Source organism: Mustelus asterias, chromosome 10 (assembly GCF_964213995.1).
Source record: "Mustelus asterias chromosome 10, sMusAst1.hap1.1, whole genome shotgun sequence".
Taxonomy (NCBI): Eukaryota; Metazoa; Chordata; class Chondrichthyes; order Carcharhiniformes; family Triakidae; genus Mustelus; species Mustelus asterias.
The window spans coordinates 118912852-118929599 of NC_135810.1; the positions used below are offsets into that span (position 1 = coordinate 118912852).

At 45.7% G+C, this 16748-nt stretch overlaps 1 non-coding gene and 1 gene segment (V, D, J or C); one reads left to right on the plus strand and one right to left on the minus strand.

Moving 5' to 3' along the window:
- LOC144499910 (Ig kappa chain V-III region MOPC 321-like) overlaps positions 1–16748 on the plus strand; it is a 46736-nt gene that overhangs the window by 20703 nt on the left and 9285 nt on the right. Inside the window, 3 exon segments of the V gene segment in view lie at positions 2297–2481; positions 13541–13903; positions 16426–16538. Of these exon segments, the coding sequence occupies positions 2427–2481; positions 13541–13903; positions 16426–16538 (531 nt within the window).
- LOC144500147 (U6 spliceosomal RNA) lies at positions 8321–8425 on the minus strand. The gene has a single exon (XR_013498935.1). It is a non-coding gene; the product is annotated as a U6 spliceosomal RNA (small nuclear RNA).

The window sequence follows — 16748 nt, forward strand, 5'->3', positions numbered from 1 at the left end:
AAGAATAGCTTATAAAAAGTAAGTTGTATCAAATAATTGTTCCCCGCCATTTTGCCCCACTTACCCAATTCCATCATCTCTTCTACCCCTCCTTTGTCACCTACCAATGCCACCCCTTCCCTCACAGGCCATTCCATCCTTTCGCTGCCATCCCGTCTGATTCCTCCATCCCTCCTGTGGCATCTCCATCCCACCCATGCCAACGCCAACTCTCCCATCAGAACCTCACGAACAAAGAAAAAAGAACAATACAGCACAGGAACAGGCCATTCGGTCCACCAAGCCTGCACCAATACACGGTTTCTATCCCTCTGTTCACTTCTCGCTCATGTGTCTATCAAGATAGACCTTGAACGTTGCTAACGTGTCTGCTTCCACCACCTCCTCTGGCAGTGTGTTCCAGGCACCCACCACCCTTTGTGTGAAAAACTTCCCCCGCACATCTCCCCTAAGCTTACTACATCTCACCTTAACCCTCTGCCCTCCTGTAGTCAACCCTTCCATCCCGGGAAAAAAGCTTCTGATTATCCACCCTATCTATGCCTCTCATAATTTTATAGACTTCTATCAGGTCACCCCTCAGCCTCCATCTTTCCAGTAAAAACAATCCAAGTTTATCCAACTTCTCCTCAGACCTAAAACCTTCCAGATCAACATCCTGGTAAACCTTCTTTGCATCCTCTCCAAAACACCCAATTCCTTCTGGTAGTGTAGCAACCAGAAATGCATACAATATGCCAAATGCGGCCTAAATAAAGTTTTAAACAGCTGTAACATAACTTGCCAACCTTTATACTCGATGCGCTAGCCAATGAAGGCAAGCATGCTGTATGCCTTCTTGACCACCTTACCTACCTGTGTTGCCACTTTCAAGAGTCCGTGGACCTGTATGCCCAGATCCTTCTGTACGTCGATGCTCTTAAGGGTTCTGCCATTTACTGTACAAATCGCACCTGAATTTGATCTTCCAAAACGCATCACTTTGCATTTGTCCGGATTAAACTCCATCTGCCATTTCTCTGCCCAAGTCTGTAATCTATTTAAATCCTGCTGTATCCTTTCCAACCAGGTTAGCTTTGTTGTTGGCGTGCACTAAACTTCCAACTCTACTGCACGCCACCATACACCAATACACCATCGACACGTGCAGATGCACCAAGTGCTCCAGTCCTCCAAGTACCCCTTGTACCTCTGCGTGCGCCATGTATCATCCACTGAATAAACCCACCAACAGTTGCAGCTATATAAAACCTTGGTGAGGCCGCATTTGGAGAATTGTGTACAGTTCTGGTCACCACACTACCAGAAGGACGTGGAAGCTTTGGAGGGAGTGCAAAGAAGGTTCACCAGGGTGTTGCCTGGTCTTGGGGTTGTTGGCTTTGAGGAGAGGTTGAGTAAACTAGAATTGCTTTCATTGGAAAGATGGAGGCTGAGGAGAGACCTGATAGAGGTCTACAAAATTATCAGAGGCAAAGACAGGGTAGATAGGCAGAGGCTTTTTCCCAGGGTGGGAGCATCAATTACAAGAGGGCACAGGATCAAGGTGAAAGGGGTAAAGTTTAAGGGAGATGTGCGGGGGACATTTTTCACGGAGAGTGATGGGTGCCTGAAACGCGCTGCCAGAGGAGGTGGTGGAAGCAGGCACATTAGCAACATTTAAGAGGCATCTGCACGGGTGAATGAATAGGGAGGGAGTAGAGGGATACGGACCGAGTAAGGGCAGAAGTTTTTGTTAGTTTAGTTAGGGCATCATGATCGGCACAGGCTTGGAGGGCCGAAGGGCCTGTTCCTGTGCTGTATATTTCTTTGTTCTTTGTTTTTTATTAAAGCCACTCATTAGATTGAACAATTGAAACAGTTGGAGTATTATTAAAAACTGAGTGTTATAAATATAAATCATCTCGGAATGTGATGCCGGTATACAATGAATACTGATTTCTAGCAATAAATCAATCTTCCGTAACTACAGGAGGCAGAAATTACCCACGTAATAGAGAATAATTACCATATATTTGGGTGATTAAATGTACGTGTACAATACTAATGTATATCTTTCTTACTTCCCTATTCAAAATCATTCAACCAATTTTGTTCTTTAGAGGGATATGGTCCCCGGAAGGGTAGGGGGTTTTAGTTAAGTCGGGCAGCATGGTCGGTGCAGGCTTGGAGGGCCGAAGGGCCTGTTCCTGTGCTGTAATTTTCTTTGTTCTTTATTCTTTGATCAATAATCTCAACCAAGTATCACTAAGAGTTTTTTTGTATATTCTTGTTTTTTAACTGATTTTTTTATTGGAAGGAAATGACTGACCACAAAGCTGACTTTTACAAGCGCCCTGACTGATCACTCGCAGTGCCTCCGCGTCTGAGGACCAGCATCTTCAACCTCAACAAGTTGCTCAGGAGGAGAAGGACATCTTCTTTCGGCAATGCTTCGTTTAAGGTGGTCACTCCCGCTGCTGGTTGCGATGTTATGCTTGCCAGGTAAAAGAAATTCCCACTTCTTCTTCTTCCCTGCGGCCGTCAGACTTTTGAATGGACCTACCTCGCATTAAGTTGATCTTTCTCTACACCCTAGCTATGACTGTAACACTACATTCTGCGCTCTCTCCTTTCCTTCTCTATGAACAGCATGCTTTGTCTGTGTAGTGCGCAAGAAACAATACTTTTCACTGTATACTAATGCATGTGACAATAATAAATCAAATCAAATTTTCTTGCAGCATTATGCATCTGTAATAGATCTATCCAGTTTGTTTGTTATGCCATGGTAGGGAAGTACAGATGGCAACAAGTAACCCAGCCTGCCATGCCCCGGAATGTTGGCACGCATTTATTTTTGTTAAATTTTTTCATTAGTGCCATAAGTAGACTTACATTAACACTGCAATGAAGTTACTGTCAAAATCCCCTACTCGCCACATCCGGCGCCTGTTCAGGTAACACTGAGGGAGAATTTAGCACGGACAATGCGCCTAACCAGCATGTCTTTCAGACCGTGGGAGGAAACCGGTGCACCCAGGGAAAACCCACGCAGACACAGGGAGAATGCGCAAACTCCACACAGACAGTGACCCAAGCCCGGGAATCGAACCCGGATCCCCGGCGCTGTGAGGCAACAGTGCTAACCACTGTGCCACCTTGCCCCAATCAGTGGCGAATTCCTGATCTCGGTCGCGCTGTCAGCTGTGGAACTGAGAATAGGAACTTTCAGGCAGAGAGAGGTGATGGAATTGGAATGTTAGTCAATGTCTAAATGATGGTAGTAGAGCCTCGAGGGGGATGAATGTTCCTATGTCACAGAGCAACCTGGTAAATTAAGTATTAAAAAGATAGCCTTGCCTTCATTAAATACACTTACCTGTCTCTCAAAAATATCTTTGCTTATAATGAACGCGCCTGGGAGTTTAAATGACGACCTTTCGTGTGTATTGCCTTGCATTATAATGCGTCGTTTTTTCATTATTCTGTTTGTTATACTGCTTGGTACTTCAATTTTGTCTGTATAAATAACTCTTTTTTCTGCTTGCCCACGCAATAAGTCACCAAACACCAACAGTAACTCACGGAATTGATTTAATGGAATAAGTCATAGAATATATCGGGATATTATTAAATCAAACATTTCAAAATTAGAAGGTTTTTTTCAATTTAACCTATACCAAGTAGGAATAACCTTAGATGTAAATAAAAATGTTTGATGATACAAGCGCTACTTTATTAATATTTTATTTAATTAACTTGATACGTTTTTAAATAATATAAGGCCACACCTAGAATATTGTGTGCAGTTTTGGTCTCCTTTCCTGAGGAAAGACGTTCTTGCTCTCGAGGGAGCGCAGCGAAGGTTTACCAGGCTGATTCCGGGGATGGCGGGACTGATGTATGAGGAGAGGTTGACTGGGTTAGGATTGTTTTCGCTGGAGTTCAGACGAATGAGGGGGGATTTCATAGAGACTTATAAAATTCTAACAGGACTAGACAGGGTAGATGCAGGGAGGATATTCCCAATGGTGGGGGAGTCCAGAACTGTGGAACACAGTCTGAGGATTCAGGGTAGACCATTTAGGACGGAGTTGAGGAGACATTTCTTCACCCAAAGAGTGGTGAGCCTGTGGAATTCATTACCACAGGAAGTAGTTGATGCCAAAACATTGAATGTATTCAAGAGGCGGCTGGATATAGCACTTGGGGTGAATGGGATCAAAGGTTATGGGGAGAAAGCAGGATTAGGCTATTGAGTTGGACGATCAGCCATGATCGTGATGAATGGTGGAGCAGGCTCGAAGGGCTGAATGGCCTCCTCCTGCTCCTATCTTCTATGTTTCTATGTTTCTATAATATCCCTAAACCTCTTGATGTAAATGCATGTATCGTTGTTACCCTTTTAGAATTAAAGGGGTGCTGTCAAAATCAACCTTTAATTTTTTCATGTTATTTTCTTTGGCTGTCTTTACTTGAGTAGCAGATTATAGTTATTGAAACCTTTAATGTTGAATTCATCCCAAAACACTTCACAGAGGTGTGAGGGGAATGGGGAGTCACACACAGAAGGATAGGTTAGGAAGGGTGATCAAATACATAAGATGGGATTTAAGGAGGTTCTAAAGGGAGGAGGGGGAGCAGGAGAGGCAGTGAAATTTAGGGAAGGAATTCCAGAGATTTGGAGCTTGCTTGCTGAAGGAATAGCGATGAATGGTGACACGAAAGCTTTCTGATTTAATTTTGATTTGATTAATTATTGTCACATGCATTAACATACAGTGAAAAGTATTGTTTCTTGCACACTATACAGACAAAGCATACCCTTCATAGAAAAGGAAATGAGAGATTGCAGAATGTAGTGTTGCAGTCATAGCTAGGGTGTAGAGAAAGATCAACTTAATATAAGGTAGGTCCGTTCGAAGGTTTGATGGCAGCAGGAAAGAAGCTGTTTTTGAGTCAGTTGGTACGTGATCTCAGACTTTTGTATCTTTTTTCCCGATGGAAGAAGGTGGAAGAGAGAATGTCCGGGCTGCGTAGGGTCCTTGATTATGCTGGCTGCTTTTCCAGGACAAGAGGAAGTGTAGACAGAGTCAATGGATGGGAGGCTGGTTTGCGTGATGGATTGGGCTACATTCACAACCTTTTGTAGTTTCTTGTGGTCTTGGTCAGAGCAGGAGCCGTACCAAGCTGTGATACAACCAGAAAGAATGCTTTCTATAATGCATCTGTAAATGTTGGTGAGAGTCGTAGCGGACATGCCAAATTTCCTTAGCCTCCTGAGAAAGCGGAGGCGTTGCTGGTCGTTCTTCTGCATTGGGAGCTGGAGTTGGAGCAATGAGCATTGGGGGCGAGGGTTGTAGGAGTGGGGGACGTTTTACAGATAAATGGGATGAGGCATTTCAAACAAGGTGACAAAATAAAGAAGAGGCGCTTCTGATGATTGGAAGACCAGGAGCTGATATAGGTTCACAAATAAGGGTGACTGAGTTCAAACAGAACCAGGGAGAGTAGCCAAAATATAAAGAGCAGAATGAGACCCATGTTAACGGGAGCCAAGCCGGTTGTTGAAGCTGAACCAAGATGTGGAACTTTTCTTTATTGAGAGAGTTTATTGGTTTGTTTGGTCTCACACCTCTCCTGTCCACGTCTGGTTAGATCAGATGGTTAGAGCGTCGTGCTAATAATACCAAGGTTGTGAGTTCAATTCCCGTGCTAGAGAATCACAGCTCTCCTCACACAAAGCCCGGTGTCCCAGCTGTCCCCATTAATATGTGCTCAAAGACAATTAACACATATCAACAGTTTCTCTTAATCTTAACAATATTACTGACAAGACATTAACAAACCTCGATGTGGCTCAAGTTCTCTTGGTGCTTTACAGAAATTTTAAAACATTCAGAGGGAGGAACACATGAGAGACTGAAAAATGTACTCTTAAGATGCTTGTGGTGGTTGGAAGTCAAACATCTCAGTTGCAGGATTTTTTTCTTAAACTCAATAGAATCCCTACAGTGCAGAAGGAGACCATTCAGCCCATCGGATCTGCACTGACCTTGGAAAGAGTGTTCTAGCTAGGCTCGCTCCTCTGCCCTAGCCCTGTAACCTCACACATTTACCATGGCTAATCCTCTGAACCTACGTATCCTGGGACACTAAGGGTCAATTTATCATGGCCAATGCGCCGAACCGGCACATCTTTGGACTGTAGGAGGAAACTGGAACACCCGGAGGGAACCCACGCAGACGCTGGGAGAACGTGCAAACACCACACGAACAGTCATCCAAGCCAGGAATTGAACCCGGGTCCTTGGCGCTGTGAGGCAGCAGTGCTAACCACTGTGCCACTGTACCTCCCAGAAAGATAAGTTAATGGAATATTTAATGCTGCCCAACGCTGCTGCACCTTACAAAAATAATTCATCTGAAATAGATTTGTGGCAAATACAGTAATTTAAATTTCTAACTATTTTAAATTCACCCGAAAATTGAAATTCAAGTCAATTTAAATCCGTGTGACATCCACAATAAATTTAAATCCACTATAAATTTCAAATCGTGCTAAACTTAAATTCACACTGAATTTAAAACTGTGTTGCTGTTGAACTGAGCAAATTTAAATTCTCGTTCCATTAAACTCATAATTTAGATGTGCAAATATGGCGATATTTATTTGACAAGCGACATTTCGGAATTTGAACTAAAATAGTATAGGTGTCATCATGTCTTACACTTGATAAAAAATAGCTTGGCCATCGAGATAATAATGGTTTTCTAAAAGCAAAGAAAGCCGATTTACTTCCAAATGTATCACTTATGAATCAAAGTAAGATTACATCTCGTAAAACATTAGGGTAGCTTTCCTGCCAGTTGTAAAACGGGGTGAGAGCGAATCTCTAGCCTCACGTTTAGCACTAATTAAAGTCAACAGAAGTCAAAATGACAAGAGGTGTCGGATGGAATGAATGATTTCCCATCATGCAAAGTCACAATTACTGTGGCTGGATTACAGGAAATGCATTAAAATCTGATGTGGTTAGCACTGCTGCCTCACAGCATCAGCGTTGGATAGTCAGTAGCTTTTTCCCAGGGTGGAAGAGTCAATTACTAGGAGGCATAGGTTTAAGGTGTGAGGGGCAAGGTTTAAAGAAGATGTGTGTGGTGAACCATTGTTGGTTCCCACCAGGTAGTACTGAGCCAGGGTCTGGCCAGTACTATGAGTCTGTATATATGTTACTGTTGGGGTTAGGGTTGGGCTGTTCTACATGTTACTGTTGGGGTTAGGGTTGGGCTGTTCTACCTGTAATATAGTTCTTGTGGTACATCCCAGTCGGGCTCCGCCTCCTGGGAGAGGTATAAAGGTCACTGCTCTGTCTGGGACCCTTTAGTCTGGGATCGCGTATTATATATGGTAGCTCTATTGTTGTAGTCAATAAAAGCCTTTATTTCCCCGAGTACCTCTAGCCTCGTGAGTTATATCGCGCATCAATGTGCGAGGCAAGTTTTTTACACGGCCGGAGGAGGTAGTGGAAGCAGATGCGGTAGTGACTTTTAAGGGGCGTCTTGACAAATACATGAATAGGAGGGGAATAGAGGGAGATGGTATCCGGAATGGTAGGGAGCTTTAGTTCTGTCGGGCAGCATGGTCGGTGCAGGCTTGGAGGGCCAAAGGATCTGTTCCTGTGCTATAATTTCCTTTGTTCTTTGCTGACCTGGGTTCAATTCTGGCCTCGGGTCATTATCAGTGCGGAGTTTGCACGTTCACCCCGTGTCTGCGTGGGTTTCCTCCGGGTGCTCCATTTTCCTCCCACGGTCCAAAGATGTGCGGGTTAGATGGATTAGCCATGCTGAGTGTGCGGGGTTACGGGGATAGGGCTGTTCCGGAGGAGAGTGGGTGCAGAAACGATGGGGCAAATGGCCTCCATCTGCACTGTCGGGATACTATGGTAACACTTGGGTTTCAGTGCGTGGACGGGCAGCATTTTAGCATGGTCGATTAGCTCACAGGGTGACAAATACCCGGAGCTGAGTTATTTCTGAACTGCTTGGGTAGAGAGGAAACCTGAGCCTGTGTATGCAGCGAGAGATTGCAGTACGGTGCAAGGGTGGGACCTTGCTGCTGCAGGTTCAGTCTTGGGTGGTATTACAAGACATTGAATCAAGACAGTCAGGAAAAGTGTTAGCGAAAGGTGAGCCATTCATAGATTAGTGTTTATTTTTGTTCTGTCAATATTGGCAGCTCTTCACAAAATAACCTTAGTGTTATAACTGCTGAAATCTGCGGCTGGTTCACGGAAACAGAGAATGATTACAACGGTTAAAATCCCCACTGGCCGCTGTTAAAAATACAGATTGCTTCACAAATTTACATATCGAGCTTGCGTAGAGCCACGCTAATCTTCTCTGTATCGTTCCAATCTTAGGACAACATAGAGTCATGTCTGTGACTGCCCTCTACAAGAGCGACTTGGCTAATTCAGCCCCCCTGCTTTCTCCCTGTAGCCCTGTAAATCTTTTTCTCCTCAGTTAATGATCCAATTCCCTTTCGAAGATCTCAACTGAATCTGTCTCCGGCTCACCCTCGGGCAGTGCGTTCCAGATGCCAACCACTCGATGCGTTGACTTTGCTGACCTGGGTTCAATCCTGGCCTCGGGTCATTATCGGTGTGGAGTTTGCACATTCACCCCGTGTCTGCGTGGGTTTCCTCCGGGTGCTCCATTTTCCTCCCACGGTCCAAAGATGTGCGGGTTAGATGGATTAGCCATGCTGAGTGTGCGGGGTTACGGGGATAGGGGGGTTATGGGGATAGGGCTGTTCCGGAGGAGCGTAAAAACCTTTTTCCTCATAGAATCATAGAATCCCTACAGTGCAGAAGGGACCAGTTGGCCCATCGAGTCTGCGCTGACTTGCCAACAGAGTATCTTACCCAGGCCCTCTCCCCCGCCCTATCCTGTATGTTGCCATTGCTCCTTTGGCCAATCACCTGAACTCTGTGCTTCGATGCTTCTGCCAAAGGGAAAAGTTTGTCCCCTTGGCGGCATAGTGGTTAGCACTGCTGCCTCACAGCGCCAGGGACCTGGGTTCGATTCCTGGCTTGGGTCACTGACTGTGTGGAGTTTGTGTATTCTCCCCGTGTCTGCGTGGGTTTCCTCTGAGTGCTCTGGTTTCCTCCCACAGTCCAAAGATGTATGGGTTAGCTTGATTGGCCATGCTAAATTGACCCTAGTGTCAGGGGGATTAGCAGGGTAAATGTGTGGGGTTACGGGAATAGGGCCTAGTTGGGATTGTGGTCGTTACAGACTTGATGGGCCAAATGGCCTAATTCTGTACTGTGGGGATTTTATGATTCTATTTCTATGATTAGTTCACTAAAGTCTTGTGGAGAGAGGACAGAGCCAATGTTTCGAGTCTGGATGACCCTTCGTCAGAGCTCTGAGAGAGCTAGCCAATTATTCCCATAACCCCAACTGGAAATCTGTCGCCCTTACCTGGTCTGGCCTACATGTGACTCCAGAGTCACAGCAATGTGGTTGACTCTCAACTACCCTCTGAAATGGCCTAGCGAGACACTCAGTTCAAGGGCAATGAGGAATGGGCAATAAATGCTGGCCCAGCTAGTTACTCCCATGAATTTTTAAAAAAATTATAACCAGTCCAGGAAATCAATCACGGATCAAGTGTTATCAATAAAGACATTTTATGTGACGCTCTCTCTGCCCCAGTCCAGAATCAGTCCAACTCCCTCCCGAAGATATCCATCATATCGTAAGAGGTGTCATAAAACTAGATCATTAAGATCTTTTTTCCGTAGTGCCCTTAGCTATAAAGGTTTGAATAATCTTCCCCTGTGAGATGTTGATTGGATTAAATTTCCTAAACCTCTCATTCATCATTTTAATAATTTATTAATTAAAAGTAAGTTTAACAGCCAGAACTGACAAAATTAAAACCATCCCCCACTCCCCGCCGAGACTTTGAATGGATAAATTATCCACAAAAGGTTATCATTATAACAACTCAAGTACTTTTCCTGATCATTTTAACCTGTTCAAATAATCTTTCAAAATGAATTGAAATAATGGCCTCTGATGGTGTGACCAGGTCCTGGGGGAGGGGGCTGGTTTAAACTGAAGCAATTATTGGTTCTGGTGACTCACAGAGGAACTAGATTAGCACATGCAGTCAATTCCAGCCATCTTCTGTACCATCGAATCCCTACAGTGCAAAAGGAGGCCATTCGGTCCATCGAGTCTGCTCCGACCACAATCCCACCCAGGCCATGTCCCCGTAGCCCCACACATTTACCCTGCTAATCCCCCTGGCACTGGGGGCAAGTTAGCATGGCCAGTCAACCTAAACCACACATCTTTGGAGTGTGGGAGGAAACTGGAGCACCCGGAGGAAACCCACGCAGACACGGGGAGAACGTGCAGTCTCCACACAGACAGTCACCCGAGGCCGGAATTGAACCTGGGTCCCTGGTGTTGTGAGGCAGCAGTGCTAACTGTGCCACCGTGCTGCCAGTAATATGTTTTATTACTGAATCAGTCATCAGGTAGGATTTTACTGTCAGGTTGCTTTCAGCGAGAGACTTAGGCAAAAGCTTTGTCTTAAAAAAAGAAAAGTGATGGAAGTATGTGGGAGTTTTTTCTTCATCATCGTGAGCTGTGGTGATCTGCAATGTGCAGTCTGAAAAGGTGGCAGAAGCAGATTCAAGGCTAACCTGTGAACTGGATTATTACTTGCAAAGGAATAATATACAGGGCTGAGGAAAAGAGTTGGGGCTGTGGTGTTGATTGGCTAGCTCTATCAAAGCTCTGACAAAGGGTCATCCAGACTCGAAACATTGACCATGTCCACTTTCCACAGATGCACTGTTGCCTCACAGCAACCAGGAACCCAGGTTCGATTCCCGGCTTGGGTGACTGTCTATGTGGAGTTTGCACGTTCTCCCCCGTGTCTGCATGGGTTTCCTCCGGGTGCTCCGGTTTCCTCCCACAGTCCAAAGATGTGCGGGTTAGGTGGATTGGCCATGCTAAATTGACCCTTAATGCCCCGGGATGCATAGGTTAGAGGGATTAGTGGGGTAAATATGTGGGGTTACGGGGATAGGGCCTGGGTGGGATTGTTGTCGGTGCAGGCTCGATGGGCCGAATGGCCTCTTTCTGCACTACAGGGATTCTACGATTCTATGCTGACAGACCTGCTGAGATTTTCCAGCATTTTTTGTTTTTATTTCAGATTTCCAGCATCCACAGTATTGTATTTTTATCTTTGAAAGAATCTCCTGGCTTGTGTAATTCTACAGCCTCTGATTGTCTTCAATGGTGGCATCACAACTAATGGCAAGATTATTGTCACTTGTTCCATTTCACCATGGATTCTAACTACGAGAGAACAAGTTAGTCTCACTGAATGACTCTGCGGCAGAGGTGCTTTCTGAAAAGCAAGCTCTTCTTTCTGCTGAGTGCCCTAGATAGACACGAGAGGTTATTTGCAATATGTGTTCTATAGATCTGACTCAAACATCTGAAGGTGAGAAAAAATATTCTTACTGATGAGGCGATGGCCTGGCGGTATTATCTCGAGATCATCAATCCAGCAACTCAACTGATGTTCTGGGGACCCGGGTTCGAATCCCGCCACGGCAGATGATGGAATTTGAATTCAATTTTTAAAAATCTGGAATTAAGAATCTACCATGAAACCATTGTCGATTGTCGGAAAAATCCCATCTGGTTCACTGATGTCTTTTAGGGAAGGAAATCTGCCGTCCTTACCCGGTCTGGCCTACATGTGGCTCCAGAGCCACAGCAATGTGGTTGACTCTCAACTGCCCTCGGGCAACTAGGGATGGGCAACAAATTCTGGCACTAGCAGATGTTGATCTTCAGGTCTGCCAGGGCAGGAAGGGGCCAGCCCAGCCGCAATACCCCATCCTGTCAACGGTGACCATCCTGAGGTCAACGGTGAACCCCCATGTTCTGTGGGCCATTGCAATTCTTGCCAGGAGCTAGCAGGCCCAAAGAATCCCCCTTAGACATTTTATTGGGAAAATTCCACCCACAATGTTTTGGCCTCAACTGCTTTCTATGGTAGAAAATTCCACAGGCTCACCACTCTCTGGGTGAAGAAATTTCTCCTCATTTCAGTTCTACATGGTTCACTCTGTATCCTTTAACTATGGCCCCTGGTTCTGAACACCTGCGCCATCGGGAACATCCTCCCTGCATCTACCCTGTCTAGTCCTGTTAGAATTTATAGGTTTCTGAGCTCATAAGAATCATAAGAACTAGGAGGGTGAGTGCGATCATGGCTGATCTCATCTTGGCCTGAATTCCACCATCCTGCCCTTCAAACCCTTACGAATTAAAAACCACCTCTTCCTTAAATTTACTCAAAGTTCCGGAGATCCCCCCCCCCCCCCCTCTCTCTCATTCTTCTAAACTCCAGTGAATATAATCCTAACCGACTCAATCTCTCCTCATACTTCACTCCCGCCATCCCCGGAATCAGCCTGGTAAAGCTTCGCTGCACTCCCGCTATCGCAAGGACATCCTTCCTCAGATAAGGAGAGCTAACATGCACACAATACTCCAAGTGTGGCCTCACCAAGGCCCTGCATGATTGCAGCAAGACATCTCTGCTCCTTTGAAAGGCAGAACCGGCTCGAAGGGCCAAACGACCTACTCCTGCTTCTATCTTCTATGTTTCCAAGACTCACGACTCCCTGTCTTAAGTGGGCGAGCCCTTATTTTTGAACAGTAACTTTTAGTTCCAGAGATAAAACAGATTGTCACGTTGTCAGGTTACTGTTCGAGGGAGGTATCTGTGTGCAAACTGGCTGCTGCACCGTGGCAGGGAAGACATTTCATAAAGTATCTCATTGACTGTAAAGCACCGTGAGATGTCCTGAGGTGGTGAAAGGTGCTATATAAATGCAAGGTCTTCCTTTCTTCCTTAAGACTGTGTGTAGATGACAATATGTAGTCCAAAGATGTGCGGATTAGGTTGATTGGCCATGGTAAATTGCCCCTTAGTGTCAGGGGATTAGGAGGGTAAATAAGTGGGGTTATGGGGATGGGACCTGAATGATATTGTGGTCGGTGCAGGCTCGATTGGCCAAATGACCTCCTTCTGCACTGTAGATTCTATGATTCAATGAATGTAGGTATTGGCCATTGTCCATTGGTTACTGTTGAACACAGGAGATTGGAAATACTGAAAGTTCAGTGGGACGGCATGGTGACACGGTGGTTAGCACTGCTGCCTCACAGCACCAGGGGCCTGGGTTCAATTCCCGGCTTGGGTCACTGTCCATGCGGAGTTTGCACATTCTCCCCGTGTCTGTATGGGTTTCCTCCAGTTTCCTCCCACAGTTTGAAAGATGTGCTGGTTGGGTGCATTGACCCGAACAGGCGCAGGAGTGTGGCGACTAGGGCATTTTCACAGTAACTTCATTGCAGTGTTAATGTAAGCCTTACTTGTGACACTAATAAATAAACTTTACTTAACTTATCATTGTTGCTTCCTTTCACCTCTCACTCCACACCGTCTCAGGTTACGAAAGCAAAATTACGGTGTCCCAGCATCCCAGAGAAATCACCGCGTCAGTGGGAATGACAGCCACGATTGCTTGCGAGGCGCACCATCACAACGGTGCCCCTGAGCACACGGACATGTACTGGTACACTGGAGAGGAGCGGGACAGACCAATCCTGACCTTCTCGACAGACTCCGATTCCCTGTCTAGTCAAGATGGCCGCCTATACGTTTGTGGCAATCTCTCCAACTTCTATAACGTCCTGGTCATAAACAACCTGACAGTGATGGACTCTGGACTTTATGTCTGCGAAGTAGCAGTCTCTCTACCTCCTCCTCACATGAGTGAATATGGAGAAGGAACTCAATTAACTGTGCGCGGTGAGTAAAACAGACGCAATTGTCTCTTAATGACATCCTTTGTGGGTTTATTTAACGTATGTTTTATGTCTGATAAATCTATATAGTGCTATATAGTTGGGCGGCATGGTGGCACAGTGGTTAGCACTGCTGCCTCACAGCGCCAGGGACCCAGGTTCGATTTCCGGCTCGGGTCACTGTCTGTGCGGAATTTGCACGTTCTCCCCATGTCTGGGTGGGTTTCCTCCGGACGCTCCGGTTTCCTCCCACAGTCTGAAAGACGTGCTGGTTAAGCGTATTGGCCGTGCTAAATTCTCCCTCAGTGTCCCCAAATAGGTGCTGGAATGTGGCGACTTGGGGATTTTCACAGTCACTTCATTGCAGTGTTAATGTAAGCCTACTTGTGACAATAATAAATAAACTTAAAACTTGATGGAAGAGAAGTTGGCAGATGGGATGTTACTGTGATAACCCCCATGATCTGCATAGAGAATCATTAATTGACCTCCCAGTTGGGCTTGTTGAATACGAGCTCCCAGAGGACTGGTAATTAGCCCACCAGGTGGAGTTCATATACAAAGCTCTATATAAAGCAAGACCCTGAGAGGTCCTTTAAGTCCCGGTTGGGACCTGTTGTGTTCACCACAGGATTATTGTTTATTTTAATCCGTGCAATAAAACACGGTTCCTTCACAGCCAACTCCTGGAGTTTAAAGTTTAAAGTTTTTTAAGTTTATTTATCAGTCACAAGGAGGCTTACATTAACACTGCGATGAAGTTACTTTGAAAATTCCCTAGTGCCACACTCCGGTGCCTGTTTGGGTACACTGAGGGAGAATTTAGCACGGCCAATGCAACTAACCAGCATGTCTTTGGGCTGTGGGAGGAAACTGGAGCACCCGGAGGAAATCCATGCAGACACAGGAAGAATGTGAAGACTCCTCACAGACAGTGACTCAAACTGGGAATCAAATCCAGGTCCCTGGCGCTGTGAGGCAGATGTGCTAACCATTGTGCCACCGTGCCACCCCTATTATAGTTACCAACAGAGATCTTGATGAACTGCCTGGTCTATCAGATGGGATGGGTTTTTGGATTGATGGAACCAAGGTCTTAACAGTTCCACAATGTGACATATCAAAAAAAACCTCACGAGCATACCAAAATATTAAGTTGCAGGGGAAGGATTAAGGAAATTGAATCTGTTTCTTCTACAGCGGGGACCTCGGGGTAAACCAACTGAAGTTCCCACGGTTACATTAGATGTTTAAAACTCAATTCTCCAATATGATAGAGTGACACGGTGGCACAGTGGGATAAATGGTCTCCTTCTGAACTTGCCCCTTAGTGTCCCAAGATGCAAATGTTAGAGGGATTAGCAGGGTAAATGTGTGGGGTTACAGGGATAAGGGTTAGGTAGGGTTGTTGTCAGTGCAGACTCAATGGGCCAAATGGCCTCCTTCTGCACTATAGGATTTCTATGATTCTGTGGTCAAAGACTCAAATACCAAATTAAAAAGGGGGAAGTTAAAAGGTGGAAATTCAAGGTGATTCACTCCAGCCAAAATCAACACAATAGCGGATTTATGAGCTGAGGGCAGCTGGTGAAGCAGACTGGTTGAGGAGGTTAAGGGCAAAACACTGCAGATGTTGGAAATCTGCGATAAAGATAGGAAATGCTGGAAATACTCAGCACAGGTCTGTGGACAGAGAAAGAAGGTGAACGCCTCATCACTTATATAACAATTGAGGGGGATAGTCAGGAGGATAGGGTTTTTAGCTCACCTCTGGGATGTAAACGTCACCGACAAGGCCTTATTACCCATCCCTAATTGCCCTTCAGAAGGTGGCGGTGAGCTCCCTTCTTGAACTGCTGCAGACCAGGAGGTGCAGGTACACCCACAGTGCTGTTAGGGAGGGATTTTGACTAGCAACAGTGAAGGAACGGCTGATATTTTTCCAAGTCAGGATGGTGAGTGGCTTGGAGGGAATCTTGCAGGTGGCGGTGTTCCCATAGAAATCATAGGATCCCTACAGTGCAGAAGAGGCCCATTCGGCCCATCGAGTCTGCACCAACTCTCTGACAGAGCATCTTACCCAGGCCCACCTCCCACCCTCTCCCCGTAACCCCACTAATTTACCCCACTAATCCCTCTTAACCTACACATCTTTGGACATAATAAGGATGCAATTTAGCACGGCCAATCCACCTAACCTGCACATCTTTGGAGTGTGGGAGGAAACCGGAGCACCCGGAGGAAACCTACGCAGACACAGGGAGAACGTGCAGACTCCGCACAAAATTACACTCCATTGCACCTGCTGTCCCATTCTTCTAGGTAGCTACCAAATAAACCTGTTGGACTTTAACCTGGTGTTGTTAAAACTCTTACTGTGTTTACCCCAGTCCAACGCCGGCATCTCCACATCATTCTTCTAGGACAGAAACATGGGTTTGGAAGGGTTGTCTATTGGAAAGGCAGGCTTTTGGGGCCTAATGCCATTTTCTGCTGCTGCTAAAATGTCTTACAATTTATTTTCAGAGCCAAATGCATGTGAGACATCGAAGGCCTCCCAACAGATATGGCACAACATTGGATTCTCAGTCATTTTAATCTATAGCCTCGCTGTCACTCTAACGACGGTGGTGCTCGGTGTGAGTAATTTAAAACAAATTATTATTGCAATTGTTCATAGTGTGGTCAAGCATTCATGGGTTGCTATCAGGGGAAGTCTCACAACACCAGGTTAAAGTCCAACAGGTTTATTTGGTAGCATGAGCTTTCGGAGCACTGCCCCTTCATCAGGTGAGTGAGCCACAGCAATGTAAAGTCATAGAGATTTACAGCATGGAAACAGGCCCTTC